At 36.5% G+C, this 20,538-nt stretch overlaps 1 protein-coding gene across 1 annotated transcript; it reads right to left on the bottom strand.

Moving 5' to 3' along the window:
• Positions 1–1,541: 1,541 nt before the first annotated feature.
• On the bottom strand, positions 1,542–18,207 carry LOC134806584 (protein yellow). Its single transcript, XM_063779893.1, has 3 exons — positions 17,977–18,207; positions 4,014–4,202; positions 1,542–2,829 (listed from the first exon to the last, which is right to left on the bottom strand). Exons 1-3 carry the CDS (start codon positions 18,200–18,202, stop codon positions 1,757–1,759), a joined length of 1,488 nt encoding a protein of 495 aa, XP_063635963.1. The 5' UTR covers positions 18,203–18,207; the 3' UTR covers positions 1,542–1,756.
• Positions 18,208–20,538: the final 2,331 nt, after the last annotated feature.

The following is a 20,538-nucleotide window of genomic DNA, read 5'->3' as shown; positions in this document are numbered from 1 at the left end:
TCCACGTTTGAATAATAAACTACTTGACTACTGATATAAAACGCCATCGTGTTACAAATCCCACATAAGTAAGCACCTACACCTACCTAAATAGATAAGTACTTAACTACTTTTCTCGTTTCTGCAGCACATCAGGGATGTTCGCACAAGCGCGCGTGGACTGCTTTAATGCGACTACGCGCAAACGATGCACAATTGCACATGGACATCCCTGGTGTGCCGGGTGCGGGCCAAACCCAACCCTATCCTGTGTGTGATAGCGGACAGACTTGACTGCCCGTATATGAGACACTGCTGCGAAATGTATGTTCCCAGCAGTATATATATATATTGTAACAGTCTTATAAATAGGTATATAATAGTTAATTAGGTACTAACATTAGGAACGTAAGTCTACTAACAAATCTGTATGAGTCGATATAGTTACCTACTCGAAAATAAATATTATACATTAAATTGTGTTTCAATATGTTTATTGTGACTGCTACTTACTGCCTAATTATGTACAGTTACATACACTGCTTTATCTGCACATGTCTGTGATGTTTTCAAGAATCACATGTTACGACCGCCATCTAGGCTTTGATCACACTGTTTGCAATTGACATTTCATTGCGAATAAAACGTCTCGATATTAGAATTGAGGTAATCCAGACATCGTAAATTTTATAGCATTTTCGGTGCAGCGGAGTGGTGTTAGCGGAATTGGTATAAACAATTTCAACCCTAATGATTAATTAACGTTAATTACGTTAATATTAACCTTAATTTACCATTTCAGTTGGAATTATCTATACCAATACCGTAAACGCCACTCCGCTGCACCAAAAATGCTATAAAATTTACAATGTCTGATTATTACGCACACTGAGAAAAAAAAATCGTTAACAGCAATTGAAATGGCATTAACGTTTAATGCTTTAAACAGTTCCATATGAGTCTATCGAACCAAGCAGTAAATTTTAGTGTTCGTACGTTACGTACGTACGTACGTACATTAGTTGATATTGTATATAGCAGTTAATCTTAATGAAATCACTTTAATGAGTGCTCGATAGATCATATTTTTTTCAGTGCATTAATATATAACATTTTCACAGATCATAATTTTGTACTAACACAACAGTTTATCTGTATGCTGGTCGTAATTTGCGGTTTTAAAACGCATTATAGAGCATTTATTATATTTTTGTAGATAAACATTGTACCTAGAAAGTAGTCATTTGTGTTGTTTAGTCTAATACTTTGAATAATACGGAATACGGAAAGTACGTAATAAGTAAAAATAAAACAATTAATGGAAGTGATAAATATTTATTGTCGTAAGACAAGTTACTCTTAATTATTTTCAGACATTAAAATCAAACATGCCAAGCTATCTTTACGTTTACATACATCTTATTTTAGGTTATATAAAACAAGTACCTATATCTAAGTCGAAATGACTTAGACCTATTGGTATCTGCAAATAGCATAAGGTACTGTTTTATTAACGTTGTATGTAGGTAATTATGCTGACAAGGACATATATCTAAATAACATAAAATATTAATATTTATTGTCATTTTAGCTTATAATGAGTTTGTTACCTTTTAGGATGTATGCAATTAATGATAACGATAACGCACATTCATTCAAATTCAGAACAACAAACATCCAAACATCTAACCACGCTATCATTCTCCTTTTAAATTATAGGAATTAGTAACAGAGCATGCATCTTCGTCAGTTAACATATATCTAAGTTACTTATAATTTAGACGTTTTCGTATACGTCATAACTTCTTTGCCACCATCTACTCGGTTGAGGTGTTTTATTTGTGATCTGTGTTAGCTTGGGAGTATTGATGTATGGACTGTAGGCTGAAACTTGAGGAATTATGTTTTGCATTAACTGAGGATTATTAAATGGCCCTTGGTTCTGGCTCTGCGGAACCGCCGGCGCTACATATGGCGGCAGCGGCTGTGGGCTGGGGTTGAAGAAAGGATCATAATATTTTGTTAGCTGAGTATTTTGGGCCTTATAAAACTGCGCGGGCAACTGGCATGCCGTTTCCTCGAGCAGTTTGTCTAAAGGTGCCGTATAAATTCTGAAATTTATGTCACTGTAATCTAGCTGCGATTCCAAGAACACCGCCATCCTGTCCGACATAACCCACACGTTGCGTTCTGCATCAATTTTCACGTCACTCGGGAAAACTAAACCCACGTCATCCTTATCCACAATGGCCACGTTCTGCGGCTTTAATGGTCGGAAAGTATTCCAACATCCAATTGCGTTCTGATCAATCAGATTGAAGAGTTGCACACCGCTCTCGTCCATGACTTTGGCAGTCGTGTGGCCGTTGGAGCCACGGTTCCCGACCACTTTGAAATCGCGGTATGAGCCACTGACCTTCGACTCGTCTCTCAGAATACGAGTAGAGACGGCGAATTCAGTATGACTGGAGAGAGGACTGAAATAAAGAGTTCTAAAACCATCTGATCCGACAGCAGACGCACTGATCCCAAAAATGCCTTCGGTTCCCCATTGGAAATTTAGACCCGCAATATTGTAGTCACCAAGGAGTGGGTCGGGGAAGAAGTAGCTGTGACTGAATCGCCAGGATTTGTTCTGTCTCCAGGAATAAGCGATGAGACCGTATCCGAGTTCATCGGAAAAGTAGGCGAAGGTGTCATCACAGGTAGGGCCTTCGTCGAGGGCTATGTTGGCAATGAAAGTGGAAGGCACGATGTCCTCAGGTCGAAACACGTACCGTCTGATTCGCTGGTCTGTGTTTAGGTCATAAACGTTGATGCTGTACGGGCAGAGGTTCGTAACGTTCGGATCTGTAAATAACGTAATATTATTATTTATTATATCAAATTGGTTACCAAGACATAGAAGACTGGAAATGTTTGTTTACTTAAATTACTTTAAATTTTGGATCCGTTGACAGAGGTGGCCCAGGGGTCGCTACCACTGCCAATCTTTCTACTCTGTGGTTCGTCCTTATAACTTATTTCTTGTCAAATATAAGGATAATTATATGTTCATTTTTCAGAGCGTATCCAAAATATTTACTTAACAAAAATAAGTTTTCCTTTTTTAGTTTTAACAACTCTTGCATACAGTTTTTAAATTGTAAAAAAAGATAAGATTAATATAATCAATCCAAAATTATTATTTGTTCCATTCAAAGAAGTTTCAGTGTAACCTTTGTAGGTATCATTATGTTCCCAGTGTTGGCAAATAGCGTCAGTCCACGAGTCGAGTTGAAACCACCTTATCAGACATGATTAATCTTGCTGCCTTTAATCTTCCATGTTGGCTACATGTTTAATAAAGAAAATCCTCTAGTGCTCGACACTGCTCTATTAATCAAATCAAATTATTTTACTAAATATTATATATTTATAAAACATATGTATTACAAAATACATCAATACCAAGGTAAGTAACTAGAAAAAGTGCAAAAGGTGTAATTTTTTCGAAGGCGTAATTTGAATGGTGTAAATTTTTTGAGAATAATTGTAAGCCGGAAATTGAAGGGGATAATATGTGTAACGGCACCAATTTTTAGCTTGGCAACATGCGGTTTCTAGAAGCCTAGGAACACTACTACAAGGACAAACTGCAAATTATGCATACGACACGGTTCTAGAGATCCTGGTCTAGAGTTGCGCCGTTCTTGAGAACGTTCTCCGTTTACTATGGGAAATATTCCCGTGTGAGAACGTTACACTTACAAAATGGATCACGTCCTCGAGAACGGCACAACTCTATCACTGATAGTCTCAAAACTGACGTATACCCTAACGTCTACGTAATTTACTTCCTAATTATACATCTCGCACACACTTAGATATATGCGAAAGTTACATTCTCAATAGCGTTTATATCAGTGTCAAACTGGTGGTAGTCACACTTGTCTATAAGGCGTCCTTGGTCAAATCTAAGGTCAAAAGTGCTCTTACTTCCAACCATAATCATATGATAAATTATCTGATGCAATATCGTACGCTGAACTTACCATAACCATAGGTGCCGACGTCTAACACCCAGAGTCTGTCGCACTTGTCGGCTTTGATCCTGTAGACTGTGTTGAGCCCATTTTCACAGTCGCCGAGAGCATTGCTTGCCCAATTCGGGTAGGGGTTTAGTTTTGGCGATGGTTCGTAAGGCGCATCCAGCGGGATGTAGTTCAAAGTCGCAGGTACACCTGGAGGTAATAAAAATTCATATAGGGTACTGTAAGGGTGCGTCTGCCTCTATGTAATCTTAAAACTAGTAGTTCGCCCCGAACTGAGAACTCGTGGTTTGCCAAAAATTATATAGAGCGATTGACTTTGTTGCACCTACTTACTCGTATAGTTCGACATAAAATAGTAGAAAATAATTTTCAAGAAAAAAAAACCGACTTCTATGGGGGCCGGTGAAAGATTATTGTACATAGATGGTGCACTATGTAGAAAAGGAGGTAAAACCACCCACTTTTCTAGTAGGTATAGCATTTCGTTTCTGTAAGGGTCGCAGTTTTAGCCTCACGATCCCACTTCTCTGATAGCAGTTCGGTTCTGTGAGGATTGCAGTTCGAACCTAACCAAAACCACTTTTCTAGTGGCATTTCGTTTCTGTAAGGCTCGCAGTTCTAACCTAACCTAACCCACTTTTTTTCGGTTCTGTGAGGATCGCAGTTCAAACCTAACCTAACCCACTTAACGGCGCGTGCGGTGCGGTGTACGGGAGTTTGAGTGGGAGGGGCTAGTAAGTTTGGCATCGTTATACTTTATACCTACATTTTATGGTAGGTAATCATAGTGGTTTATTTAGCTTAGGTATCAGTGGTTTTCCGGGTCAAGGTCCGAGTCCGGGTCCGAGTCCGGGTCCGGGTCCAGTTCCGGGTCCAGGACCAGGTCCAGGTCGAGGTCCAGGTCTAGGTCTTGGTCCAGGTCCAAGTCCAGGTCCATGTCCGGGTCCAGGTCCAGGTCCGGATTCAGGTCCAGATAAGAGCCCGGATCCGGGTCAGGTCTGGCTCCAGGGCCAGCTCCGTCAAAATCGAAATTCGAAATCGCCAAATGTGTAGTCATTGAAGAGTTCTGTTCTGATCATCATCAGCAGTTCCACTTCATCAAATGCAACAGTTTTTAATGTAAATTCTTGATTTTCTGATGAAAATACACAAATCTCTATACGCATGCCTTTAAGATTTGAGGAGTTCCCTCGTTTCCTCATGGATACCATCATCAGACCTCGAGCTTGACAAAAATGTGGCTTAAAAACTTAACTTGCTTAACAAACATAACGAAGAGGACAAATCGCCAAACGTGAACTATGCGTCGTTGAAGAGTTCCGTTCTGATCATCATCATCAGCAGTTCCACTTCATCAAATGTCAATTTTTTTAATGTATATGCTTGATTTGTTGATAAAAACACATAAATCACTATATGTATGCCTTTAAGATTTGAGGAGTTCCCTCGATTCCTCATCGATCCCATCATCAGAACTGGGTTTTGACAAAAACGGGACCAATCTGTATGCATATACAGGGTGGAAAGGCACGACGATCCTTTCCGGAAATGGGAGATAGTTTAGCCTAAGCTCTATATTTTCTCCATAGAAACTATGTTAATATGGGCAACCGTTTCTAAATTATGACCTTTTAAACATCCACGCAAAAAACTACTTTGTTCTAACCCTAACAGGTGACAGGGTCAATGAACTTACTTGTAAACAATCAGTATTCGACAGGAAATTATGCTAATTTGTTGCCATCTAACCATTTTTAGGTCTGCTTACAGCACGGTAAGAATCATTGCAGGATTTTCGCTTTCTTAGTGGTTCCACTTGTTCAATACTTGAATGAAATAGTTATGTTATTCCTTAATATTAATAATACTAACCACAACATTGTTTACAACGACAGTTCAAATGGTGACATTGACAACCACTCAAAAGTACGCAATCGTCTTATAAATATCTCTGGTTTCCTTGACTGATAAAAAGGTTTTAGTTTCTTAACACGTTTCACAAAATTATTTTCGAATAATTGGAAACTATCTAAAATAATTAAAAATAACAAGTAGGTTGTGTTAGTTGCACCAAATGAACTTGCAAAAATGAAATACTAAGAATAAATCAAGAATAAATACTTCTTCAATACCAAACTAACAAACCTTCTTGCGTGGTAGGAAATAGACAAGACGTCTGATGTTTGAAATTAAATTTTCATTGAACTATACTTATTGAATGTCATATTCTTCAAATAAAAATGTTAAATGCTCGTGGCTATTTAAATTTGTGGGGCTGTGTAAAAGATATGGTGTACCAAACCAAACGGAATGTGAAACTGCGGACGAAATGAGACAAAGGCTAATTGGTGCTTTCTGCGGAGGATAAATGACGAAGAGCATACACTATATCGCATGTGCATCGACATACTCGGGTACGGGCTGCGGCGGCGTTGTAATACACGGAGGTACATTTGAACACCGTATGTGAAAAGAAGATAGTATTAAATATTGGAAAAAAGTAATTGTCTAAGAAAGTAATAAAATTGTTTGTAATATTTTTGCATGCATTTGATTTATTTGACATTTATGCGTCATTCATACATCATTGCGATACTGTCAACGATCGGAAAAAAGTGTAAAGTCCCGAGCTTTCCCGACGGAGATCCTTAATCTAGCCGTCATGTGCACATGCTATAGGGTTATCACCACAGTTAAAAAGTAGTATTTTTGCAATTTTTATTTTTTACTCAATTAACGATTCTTACCATTACCAATAGTCTCTGTATCACTTAAACGACCTAATACTTCCGGGAAGGATCGTCGTGCCTTTCCACCCTGTATATATATAAACAAAAAAATAATTTTCAAAATCGGTCCAGTAATGAATGACGGAGATATGGAGTAGAGTCAGACCGTGAAAAGTCTGCAGCGAATTTGATAGCCCACGCAGGGCAAGTGTCATTTTAAATGTCAAACTTCTATGAAATGATGGCGTATAAATAACACTTACACTGCGTGGGCTATCAAATCCGCTGCAGATTTTTCTTGGTGCGACTCTAACAAACATAAAAAAAATCACAATCGAATCTCCTCTTTTTGAGATTTGGAAGTCGGTTATTAATTGAGGGCGCTACTTTCTCCGTAGCTGTCACATTTTTGACGTAAAATGCTTACACATGGCAACAATTTATAGTCTGTCAAACCATTTCCATCAGTAGAAAAAAGCGGCTAAAAAATGTAGGCGCGAAGGGTTATCGTCCCATAGAAAATTTGAATATCGCGCCTTTTTCTACTGACAAACTTGTTTGACCGACTTTTTTAATTTCTACTATTTTATGTCCCACTATAGGCGGCAATGGATCAAAACTCGCGTGGATATATTACAAGGTCGGTGGACACCTTAACTGATACTGTATCTGTGGTAAGCCGAAATATTTCCTGTCAAATGTCAAATACCTATATTATGTTTATTTTTATCTTGCTAATTATTTCAAATTGGTAAATTTAAAAACGATATTATAAAAGTGCAAGCCGAGCACTTTCATTTGATACCAAACTCGACCATACTTTTTTGCAAAAAGATGACCAGAATAGCAAGACCCCTCACAAATAGCTTTTTAGCCTTCTAAGCTCTTCTAGCTCAATAACCCCTTGATCAAGCCTGCGTAATTTAATGACTAAAATATAATGCCCTCAACTACACGTTTACCCAATTTCATTTAAATTAGAACAAATTTACTTAAGTTCTTGAGTATCAAACTATCCTCTGATAGTTCAGCTTAAAAACATCGAAATGCCGGGACGTGCCCCTAGCCAGCCGCGTGTCCCAAGTCGAATGTAAGAACTTCGTTCGCTTCGCTCGCTCGTTCGATTAGAGTGACATCAGTATATTGGCTCACAAAATAAGAACCGAGTTGGAATTCCAACGGGGTCAGTGCTTGCATGTTAAATAAACAAATAACAATAACTATGCAGCCGACATAGGGTAACAGCACCAGTGGCCAGCCAGGGACCAGTGGTCAGCCTTTTGAGTCGTTTATTGGTCATAATTATCTGGTATATTCGTTTAAACAAATCGCGAGTACTCAAATAGGAGCTTTGATTCCTTATTGGTTAATACGTCTCACGACAGGTGCGGTGAGGGAACGGGGGGAATAAATATACTCGTTCATACAGGTGCTGTTTGTCGACGAGTGCAAAAGTGTCATGTCCGCCATATTTTTTACCGCACGTGGTGTTCTCTTAACAGGCAAGAATAACTATGTTTTAATGTTATAAGTTATTATTTTTGTTAATGATTGGTTTGTTTATTAGTTTATCTATTAAATTGGATTATGTTTTGATGAAAATATGAATATTTCACTTATAAATTGAGGGGGCTGGCCACTGGATAACACTTTTTTCCAATAAATCCAGTGCCCAGCCCCCCATGGCTGACCTTTGGGTTATTCGTTTATTTTATTATTTTCGAGCCAATGCGACCGTTAGGACCGTTAAATTTACATTTTCAAAGTAAATTTAATTTAGTTAGGCATGCCCTAGTCAATTTTAAGTAAAACCCAGTAGTCAGCCGCATTTGAAATTACGTTATAATGCGGCTGACCACTGGAACTTCTTCACTTCACTTCGCGGATCCAATACTCAGCCATTGACGTTGCTTGGTACGTCGCCGCCATAATATGTCCACATTTTTAAACCCTATCTCATTGAAATAAGGTTCAAAAGTGTATACATACTTATGACGTTAACTATACATAACTATCATTTTGCTTTTTCCTGGTAGGTATATATATGACTTTGTTTATTAATGATAATTAGATCTGCATAAAACCGTTTCATTATTTTTTACCGAATACCTTCTTCTTCCTCGCGTTATCCCGGCATTTTTGCCGCGGGTCATGGGAGCCTGGGGTCCGCTTGACAACTTTTTTAGTACTTAACTAACAAATTTCGTGTCATAAGAATTGTATGTACTTATAAGAAAAAATAATGATAACCATATTGTTGGTTATTATATAAATATAAGTCATTTTGATGATATTATTATGAATATTATAAAGGCTGAGTACTGGGTACACAGAGGCTGCTTACTGGATTTTGGAGGCTGACTACTGGAGAAAAGTGCCACTTTTTGTTTAAATTTTAAAAATTAGAGATATTATAAAGAGGATTGTTATTTTTTTAAATATTTTGTTTTAAAATTATGATAAACTAGCAAAAAGCAGGGCTTTGTAAGGGCTCGCGGAGGTTTTTTACGTTAACGTACCGAACTGGTTGCTGTCCGGTACGCCTGTCTGTTACAGCTTTTACTTTGTCCTTTAAAAACGTGTCCAGACGACAAAATCAAATTGCCAATATCATCCACACGTAATATACAATTTCATAAGTGCTTATTACATCCTACACGGCCGCCCAGTACTTTTTGTAAGGAACCCAACTGGCTTTCCTATATAATGTTGGGTCAGCGAGCCAATGTTCTTGAATTTATTTTTGCGTCCACTCCACACAATTGATCGAAAAACTATCCCGTCTGGACACCTACTGGCGGTAATCACGCTGCTCCGCACATAAACTAACACACACAGTTCCACTAGGTACAGCCAGGGTCCAGCATCAGCTCTATCTTGGGTACTGCTCTTCCAAGTTCTCATTAAGACGTGTCAGATGACCAAAACAGCGTGTGCCTATGTTGCACCAAACCTGAGTTCCACTAGGTACAGCCAGGGTTTAGCATCAGCTCTATCTTGGGTACTAATCTCCTAAGTGCTCATCAAGACGAGTCAGATGGCCAAAACAGCGTGTGCCTATGTTGCAACAAACCTGAGTTCCACTAGGTACTGCCAGGGTTCAGCATGAGTTCTATCTTGGGTACTGTTCTCCCAAGTGCTCATCATGACGAGTCGGATGTCCAAAATAGCGTGTGTCTATGTTGCATCAAACCTGATCGAGTTCCACTAGGTACAGCCAGGGTTCAGCATCAGCTCTATCTTGGGTACTACTTTCCTAAGTTCTCATCAAGACGAGTTGCATGACCAAAACAGCGTGTGCCTATGTTGTATAAAACCCGAGCTCCATTAGGCACTGTCAGGGTTCAGCATCTTGGGTACTGAAAGTACTGATCTACCCAGTGATCATCATGACGAGTCGGGTATCCAAAACAGCGTGTGTCTATGTATGTTGCATCAAACCCGAGCTCCACTAGGTACTGCCAGGGTTCGGCATCGGCTCTATCTTGGGTACTACTCTCCTTAGTGCTCATCAAGATGAGTCGGATGAACAAACCATAATGTGCCTTTGTTACACCAAACCTGAGTTCCACTAGGTACTGCCAGGGTACTGGGTCATTTTGCTGAACTGCACGCCGACGTTTCGATTGGCGTGCAGTTCCCATACAAGTTGCAGTCGGGTTGTAGTCCGTCTGTATCGGCCCTAACTCACTGAAGTTTGTATTAATTATGCTTATCTTTATTTATAATTTTAGCAGTTCCAAGCAATAGTAACACTAAAGGCGCCATTCATTAATTACGTAAGACAATTTTTGCCAGCTTTTGACCCCCTCCCTCCCCTATGTAAGAAATAATAAGAATAGGCTGACCCCGTCCCCCTCCCACCAATATATTTTTTTTTCAAAAAAATATTTTTATGAATGTTTATTTGTACCTGTACAAAGGTACTTGAGCTCGTTTAAGCTAACTCTGCACCGTGTTTGATAGCATAGAGTGTGGAAGTATTATTTTAAACGTCATAATTTCATAGAAATTAAAAAAAATATCGCATTTTTGTGATCTTACTTAAGAACTATGAAAACCCCCTCCCCCCCTTGTAAGAAAAAATAAGATATGTTCGACCCCCCTCCACCCCAGAATCGTCTTACGTAATAAATTAATGGCGCCAAAACTGTATCTCGAACTGAAAATACCCGATTTAAGTTTGCTAACACAACATGACTGATCATCACATCGTCAGCGTCACAAAACATACGAGTAAATTGACCTCCGCAGTAAATATACAGCAAGATTGATTGTTCTAGTAGGTATTCACAAAAACGTAATTGCTAAAATGGGAATCAAACCAAGTGAAGCGAGGTGGGTTGAATCCAAAATTGTACCCACTTTGGTATTCATCGTTGTTAATGGCGTAAGCGCCATCGACATTATTGAACTTGAAAACACCACATAGGTATCGTATTGTCTGAATACCCACAACACAAGCCTTCTTACTTAGTCAATTTGTATAAGAATGTCCAATATTTATTTATTTATTTATTACTAACGCCATCTGTTAGAGAAAGAAATAATTAACATTAGCACGAATGTTAATTCATCATTTTGCCAACAGATGGCGCTAGTAGTAATACAAAGTGTTATTACTTTTTTTTTTTTTAGGTTTATAAAAAGATATTTTTATGTTTGATAACACATCTAGACATGAATTTAAATGACTATGTTAAATTTCAAACCTAACAGTGCAGTAGTTTTTCCGTAAAGTGTACCACAAGAATGCATAGTTCGTCGATTAGTGATAGGGCTCGCTTCGCTCGCCCTAACAATTGATCTAACTATGTCATTTGTTTAATTTACCGACTAATCCTGTAGAAATGCCGAACGTTCAAACTTTAAAAAGTCGTTATAAGGCTGACTACTGATGCCTTTACCCTACATGAAATTTAAATGTGCAATAAATCAATTCAGCATCGCAATAATTCAAGAACAGGTTTGTTATATTCTAAATTTTCATTAAATTTTTATAGTAGGTACTTTCTAGTACTGAAACTGATTTAATTTTTCTATTGATATTGTTTTATTTTTATATTTTTTACTGTTGTGACATTTTGACGTTTTTAATTTATTTCTATTTGCATTGTTTTGGTTTGTTATGTACTAAGTTTAATTGTAATTTTATTTTATATTCTGATGTGCGGTTCTAATTCTTATTATTATTACAAAAAATATGGTTGTCTGTAAAGTCGGTTTACAGACGATAATTTTGCGTGATAACGTCATAAGAAAACATTGATGAAAAATTGCCGTAACGTTACCATGGAGATCTGTCCACAACGTGACACTTTTTCGTGCATGCTACCGGTGTTCATCGATTTATAAGACGTTATCACGTCAAAAACGATCATCATACGACAAGTAGTACAAGCTGAAATGTATGTATATTTTACCTGTGTGATAAATGTATACTGAGATAAATAAACTAAACTAAGGTGCAGTAGGTTCCGAGAGCGGAGTTTTTGAAAAGTCGTAGCGTTTTAACACAATACGGCTGCCAAAGATTTAATTAGCAATCTTGAGGCTTTTCCCGTGGGTCTTTATCGATTCGAATCCTGAGTTTGACTTTCGCTCGATAGAAAAAAAATCACGAACATAGGTCTAAAATGCACTTTAAAAATTTGTAACAAATTTTACACAAAAGCTAAAAATATTAAAATGAAAACCAAACTGTATTAAATTTGAATAAATAATACGGATTTGAACGTATAATGTCTTATGACTAAAAATCTATTGTACCAACATACTTAAATCGGCATTGCTCTCGTGTCTCGATGATTTGAAAGCAGCAAATAAGTACTTAGGTACATATCTACTTACAAGATTAGTTCCGTCTAATGAGTTGGATCATAATATATTCATAAGTTGAATGTTTCGAAATTAATGTGGCCAATTGGGTTAGTTTGAAAGCATTTTACATACATCACATCAGTATTCAAGTATCAGTAATAGTTCAGAATTAAGTAAAACAGAGGCGGACAAGTCGTGAATGGAGTACTACCTAATTATGGAAATGAACTAACTGGACAATTTGAACGAATGTTATTCAGTTACGTATTGTGTATTTCGCTAGTACTTCTCCGTACATGTATTGGTGCGCGCGGGACGGACGATAACGAATTAGCCTATAATTCTAATTTATTTTGGACTATAGTTGGGATGTTTATTTGTTATTTGTTTTTCAACAGTTGTGGTTGGCTGGCTGGTCAGAGGGATACCTATCTGACATCTGGTTCGAGTTTACCTAGGAAATAATGTAGGTATTAAAAAGAAATGAAAACCTTTATTTCAGGCAACCAGTGGCCCATAGGTAAATACCTTAAAACTAGCATACATATTATAAAAATATACCATTTATTTAGTTTTCTTCTTAGGCTAGGTCATTTCTAGTATGAATATAAAATATTATTATTAGTAATGTAGGTATGTCGAGTTACATATTCCTTTTCTAATCGATTTAGACAAGTGGGTATGGCTATTAAATTAAAAATTAATATTTACGTTTTGCAGTTATGCTTATGTTGCGCATAGAAGTTAAAACTACCTATGACACTTTTTTATAATTGTAAACAGCACTAAAAATATGTATTCAATAATTAACGTTATAGATAGTATCTATATCAGTAATTTATAACTAATTTAAACCGGTGTTCATCGATTTATAAGACGTTATCATTATCACGTCAAAAACGATCATCATACGACAAGTAGTACAAGCTGAAATTTATGTATATTTTACCTGTGTGATAAATGTATACTGAGATAAATAAACTAAACTAAACTAAACTAAGGTGCAGTAGGTTCAGAGAGCGGAGTTTTTGAAAAGTCGTAGCGTTTTAACACAATACGGCTGCCAAAAATTTAATTAGCAATCTTGAGGCTTTTCCCGAGGGTCTTTATCGATTCGAATCCTGAGTTTGACTTTTGCTCGATGGAAAAAAATCACGAACGAATCACATCTAAAATGCACTTTATAAATTTGTAACAAATTTTACACAAAAGCTAAAAATATTAAAAAGAAAACTTAAATTAAAAATTTATCATACCTACTCATATTCCATCTAGAAGGATTATAAACAGGTAAGTTTCTTTATAAAACAAAACTCAGTACAAACAGCAACACTCTTAACTGTCCGGTGGACGTTATTACAAAAGGCATAAGGTCCACCGACGGACACTTAAGAGCTTGTGGGCGATGGTACCCACAGCCGATTTCTGACGATTACCAAACTCGATCACCACCACTATGACCTTCTTTGCATATAAGTAGTAGTCTTGAGTAGGCGCAGTTAGTTTATCGATCGCTCCAATTGATATAAACGTTGATTGATTAATTTAAGTGCCTAGTCTCGCTCCAGCGCAATGTAGCCTTCCAATCTCGCATTTATATATCAAATATAAGGCGTTCACAGTGCTTAGGTTACACATAAGTACTTATTATTTAGTAATGATATTAATACTTACTGTGTGTGTTGAGTACATATTTAGTAATGAAATTTAGTACTGCTGAAAAATCTTTACATATTTCTGCTCTTATGAAATTAAGGGTAAAAACCGCTTGGATCGACAGTCGTATTTACATATTTTGGAGAAAAACCCCTAAGAATAATTATGGTGAGTAAGGATCTAAGCATTAGTCGGAGGTCAGAGCCTGTGTCAATCAGGCTCTTTCTGATTAAGCCAGTAACGCAACCCCTATTTAGTCGTTCTCACTACATAGAGATTACCGGGCTGGATGCATGCTGATAATAATATGCATTTCTTTGCACGCGAGCGGTGCAATAACCGATTAGCTTCTAATTTAAATAATTTCTCGCATGTCCGTACTGCACAAATGATAGTAGATAGTATATAGGTTAGTACATCTACCCGTATGTTGAAATTGGTAATGTCAGCTAATGTGCCTACCCCATACGTGACAGTATATTTCCGGCTTTATTTCTAGTAATTATGGTTAAGAAATATTATGTTGACGTACATGAGTTACAATCTCTCAATACATTACTGCGTTTGATGGCACATTTTTAGTATAAAGGTAGGAAGAAATATAAGATGTCTAATTGAAACCAAAAAATCGGTTTAAAATTACAGAGGATGCATTTGAATGACATACAGATGTAGTACTTAATTATTTTCCTTCGTATTTTCACGGAAACGTACGATCACGTCTTGCTCTTTTAGTCAGTTTAGGCACAAAAGGTAGTACTGAGGTTGACTTGCATGACAAATACGAACGTTTCTGAGCTGCTGAGTTGCTGTTTGTACTACATCTGTACCAAAGACATATGTAACTTCGTATAAGACGAATAAAGTCTAAGGAAAAAACGTGCCTCGGAATTCAAGTAAAAGTCATTCTCGAATAGATGCCGCACACACCTTTAGCCTATCCTCGACTAGATGGCGTGACGACACCGTTTCATATTTAACAATTTTAACACATAGATATCAGTGAATGAACATGGATCAAAATGATATGAAAATAATAAAATCATTTATCCATATATATACATTTTTTGATAACTTTATACGTTTTCATTTTGAGTTTTAGTCGTGTGTTGATAGATGGCAGTAAATTTACAGTGACTACAAAATTTACAATGACAGGACCCCTCTATACTATCTATTCTTTTTGATCTGTACTAAACAGCAACACTCCTAACTGTACATCGGTGGACCTTATTACGAAAGGCATAAGGTCCACCGATGTACAGCTGTGTACAAGTGTGTGGGCGATGGTATATATGTACTTACCTAATCGCACATGACAGCGTGTGAATAGTGTAAAGCATGTCTCTTACTATAACGCGATCTCAGAAAGTGACGTAGATATGCCGTTTGTCATGCGTGATTGTACTGATAATGATAAGACCGAATATAATAGCACTATTTTAAAATAATGGCTGCCGAGTATTTGTGGTACACACTTCGCTGGACAAGTTGTTGATTAGCTACTTATATCACTTATATTGTGTCTATGCTCGTTTGACTTGCCATGTATGTTAAATGGGTGATTAATTTAGTTTTTACAAACGATACTTCGATGAATTACCAAACTTACTTATGTATGTATGTAGATTAATGTGTGCCATTCATGCCTTTAACATAGCTTTAGCACGCACTGCAAATACTGCAATCGAACCAGTTGTAAATTCATAGCTGTGTAGTTAGAATATTCAGTCACAAAAATTAATTGATTTTGAATTTGGATATTGTTAAAACGTATAATATTAATTAATCCGCCATTAGTCCCTTATTATTTGAAGTGAATATTTTACCATGTAATGTAGCAGCACCAGTCATGGGACATTTAAGAGGAAATTTTGAGTATTTATGATATTTCCCTTATACATGTAAATGGTCTACCGCTTAGCGTGTTAAAAGATGAAAGTCCTATCCGTCTTTCATGTTTTAGGCGTGTTGTATCAAAGATACTGCAATGAGTTTCCACATACTTAACAAATTAAAACTATGTTTTTTTTTCTCCAGTCATGGACACCAAAGCTCCAGTAATGGGCCCCCGGTAATGGACGTGGATCCAGTAATGGGCCCCCTATAATGGACATTGCTCTATCAGTATAAAATATTGAAATGGGGAATAAGTTATGGCAAAAAAATCAATTTTTGGTATAAGCTTTTATCGCTGAATGTATTTTTCTTTCCACAGCCAATTATTATTGTATTAGACCCATCGAGACAATTCTAATATACCCAAACACAATTAGTTAGGGTTTATTGCGATAAAGTTCCCATGGCCACCTCCTGTCTCCGTCATCAGATCAGGTCCATGTTATCATAATATTGCATTATCATCCGATTCGCATACTTAATTACGTACTTACACAAAATTTCAACTGAATCGGAAATCGAAAAGTGGCTCAAATTCAGCTACCAAGATTTGACCCACACTAACTAACAGGGCAAGTTAAATAAAAGTTTGGAAAAACGATATTAATTTATCCGAAGTCCGAGTATACCACCTGGTTGACATATTTCGTAACTACATTTTACTTCTGTATTGTTTAAACATGAAATTATGGCATGGCAAGCATCATTATGTCAATTGTCCCATCATAGGAGGTATGCAGTTTTACAGCTCCTATAATTGGATTGGGCCAAATACCACTATTTTTTTACATCTGTTGAGTTACAACATAGTGTGTTGTATACCTTATCTCATGGTAAATGCAATCAACAAAACACATTCTAGTTTTCATCAAGTATTAATTAATTAATATTTAATAAATTAACTCACCTCTCTTAGCGAAGTTGTTAAGAATTCTTAGTGATATTTTTTTTCAGTGGCACGACAACTTTTGGGTTAACGCACATTTCTTGATAAATAACAGTATTTAATAAAAATTCAAACATAAACAGCTCTAGGTCTCCTATTTATGATAAAAATATATCCAGTGTTTATAAACTACTTTTAGATACTTAATTATTTTAGAGGAATTGTGGTCTTTTGTCCCATTACTGGTTCCACGTCCATTATAGGGTATACCACTATAGGTACATTTATTTAATTGTCTTCTATTAAAATTATGAATAAATTAAATTATAAAAATGATTTTAAACGTAATAAATATTATACATATTTCACGGTAAGTAAGTACATATTGTTTAATATTTATTTAATCGACGTGAACTCTGTTTCATATTTACCACTATGCTGCTCAATCAAATTGATTTCTCGCGAACAACTATCTAGTAGGCATTTTAATGTTGTTAATTATTTTAACGTAATAGGTAACGGTCATGAGGATGGCATTTAATTATTCACTTTCTACGTTTATGTCATTTTATAGTCTTGCCTATCGAGTCAAGTTTATGTTTATTACTAGGTTAATGTTTAGACGACCGGTCTGGCCTAGTGGGTAGTGACCCTGCCTGCGAAGCCGATGGTCCCGAGTTCGTATCCCGGTAAGGGCATTTATTTCATCACACGAACACAAATATTTGTTCCTGAGTCATTGGTGTTTTCTATGTATATAAGTATGTATTTATCTATATAAGTATGTATATCGTCGCCTAGCACCCATAGTACATAGCTTTGCTTAGTTTGGGGCTAGGTTGATCTGTGTAAGATGTCCCCCTAATATTTATTTATTTATTATGTTGGTTATGCAATCTTGTACCTGTTAGTATTTTAGGTTAGGCCGACTGATAATTATCACGAAAAATTTATTAAAAAAGAAAACAAATACCTGCAAACCATCTAGGGACGCTGACAAATAGCTTGTTTCTCCACCTCTCGATACCCACGGGTAGGGCATTCTCGGGTATCAGCGCCCCCGTTTGGATGGCCTGTTGTCTGGTGTACTGATCTGGATAGTTCCAGTCCAACGCGTTCCAGGCATACAACTCCTGAAGCTTCACCGCGGCCGACGCGATGGTAACCAAGGTGCACAGTATGAAAAACTGCACCGACATTTTGATCTGTGGGAGGTAATAAACTTAGAGTAAGTACAATGGCTTGACAGTCTGGCACAACTTTGTTTTATTTATTAATACGATTTGGGAAACTGATTCTTTATTTTCTCAAACATGCTCGGAAATGCTTTCATTTCATTCGTAAATCAAATAAATACGGGCACCTTGAATTATTTTTCTTTCCAATAAAAAAAAAGTACAAAATTGGGATTTCATTGGAACATTTTACTCTTGAGTATGAAAACTCATTTTATTCCGCTGCGTTAAACTTTGTCACTTGCATACAAAATTGAAAGGGTTAAGGAAAAAGTACTACTTGCACTTACACTAATAAGCAAAATAAAAAAATATAATATTAGGTAACGCGCGGCTTTATTGCTAAAAAGCGATTTCTTGCAGATAAATTTTGAGTAGCGGGGAATCAGACTCAAATAAGTCAACATGCAGGTAGAGGAAGGAGCTAAACAGAGAGAATAATTGTGTACATTTCTATTACAACAAGAGCGTTTACACATTGTCCGATCCGATGTCAGATGTCGGATGAGCTTTAGAGAAGAAGAGCCTATAGAAAAGGCCCTATGGCATCAAGCCCTTTTATTTTTGCATTAACGATTTCTTTTGAACAACAAATTGGCAGTTATATTAAAAAGGCAATTTTTGCTTTTTTATATTCGTACCCGATATCCGATATCGGATCGGACAATGTGGAAACGCTCCAATGCGTATCTTTTTTATGTGCTTATAAAATAGGTACAATTATAAGTATATGATTTACTGCTGTTCCATAGAAGTATGTGCAATAAAGTGCGTTTATATCGTGCATAATCACTGGCTCGATGAGCTTAGAACCGGCTTGATTGGCCTCCAATAACCAGGAGTTTACATGAGCAACTGTAACGGCAGTGATTAACTCCTTTATCGCTGCAGAAGACAACTTCATATTGTCATCACTACATCATATAAAACAAAGTCCCCCGCCGCGTCACAAAAGCGGATCGCTAGGTATGTAAAAAAATCCCCATACAAAATTATATTTCATATTTCTGGAGTGGACATCAGTACCTATATTAATGTACCATAGACTTCACAAATTCCATGAACTAGAGTCTAAACTCTAAAGTCATAAAGTGATATCATTAATAAGCATATTATAGTAAGTTAATGGTTTCAATTTATTCCTCGTCAATTCCATCGGCAGATCTATGTACTTAGATGGTACCTATGTATATAAATTTCAAATTATAATAAAATATCTTGCAACTAGGTTCATTTAAACACAAAGGGAAATATAAATTCAGTTAAATTTTTGTCTTTGCACCACCAACTTAATGCATTTTCTAATTTTCTTGTCTCCGCTACCCAAAGGTTGTCTGTAAGAGATCACTTTTATGCGATAAGACCACCTGTTGTTACCTCTATCTACTTGTCTTTGTAAACTGTGTGAGGTGTGCGATAATTATAATTGTATTGTACTAGTATTGTACACGGGCAAGAGCGATATGTCATTTGTGAACATTGAACTGTTTAGGTACCTACATTACAGTTTATGAGATATAACCTACTGATGATAGATAGACGGCCTGCTGGTCGGAAGCTTAATAATAAGGTCGCGCTGTCAATCTTCACGAGATAAATTTGTATGAGTCACTATAATATAATATCTCATAAACTGTAATGTAGGTACCTAAACAGTTCAATATTCACATGCCATATCGCTCTTGCTCTTATACAATACAATTCTAATTATCGCACACCTCACACAGTTTACAAAGACAAGTAGATAGAGGTAACAACAGGTGGTCTTATCGCATAAAAGTGATCTCTTACAGACAACCTTTGGGTAGCGGAGACAATAAAATTAGAGTATGCAGTAAGTAGGTGGTGCAAAGACAAAAATTTAACTGAACATTACCAAACAACACAAAACATTAATAACATTAATAAATACAAAAATGTACATACCTAAAAACTTACTGTGAAACTGTGATACAATGATTAAGTGTCACTTGGGCTAAATAAATGCGATGGCACAAAACCCTCGGAGAACAAGTTTACAGACTACTTAAATTTTTTCAAATGTATTTATAAAATTTCGTATTATAATTTTACACAGGAATATATAATATACTTTCCGCGACTAAATGTATAATTGAAATGATGAATTTTTAAATTAGCTATGATTAGGGTCAAATCAATTTATTAGGAAAAACTAATAAATTTCTTAACACACTTCCATTCAGGGCACTATTAGGATATCGCCGTCAACTGTAAACAGTCCATCCGTACACACTAATCAGGCACTTCCACCGTCGTAATTGTTCAACACACGATACATA

Source organism: Cydia splendana, chromosome 3 (assembly GCF_910591565.1).
Source record: "Cydia splendana chromosome 3, ilCydSple1.2, whole genome shotgun sequence".
Lineage (NCBI taxonomy): Eukaryota > Metazoa > Arthropoda > Insecta > Lepidoptera > Tortricidae > Cydia > Cydia splendana.
Note: the sequence above shows the minus strand (reverse complement) of the source record. Positions and strands in the feature narration are given on the sequence as shown.

Coding starts and splice junctions, on each gene's coding strand:
- LOC134806584 (XM_063779893.1), bottom strand. CDS start 18,202: ATGTCGGTGCAGTTTTTCATACTGTGCACCTTGGTTACCATCGCGTCG. Junction 4,203..17,976: donor CGTCCCTAGATGGTTTGCAG/GTATTTGTTTTC, acceptor TATTACCTCCAG/GTGTACCTGCGACTTTGAAC. Junction 2,830..4,013: donor CGTCGGCACCTATGGTTATG/GTAAGTTCAGCG, acceptor CGTTATTTACAG/ATCCGAACGTTACGAACCTC.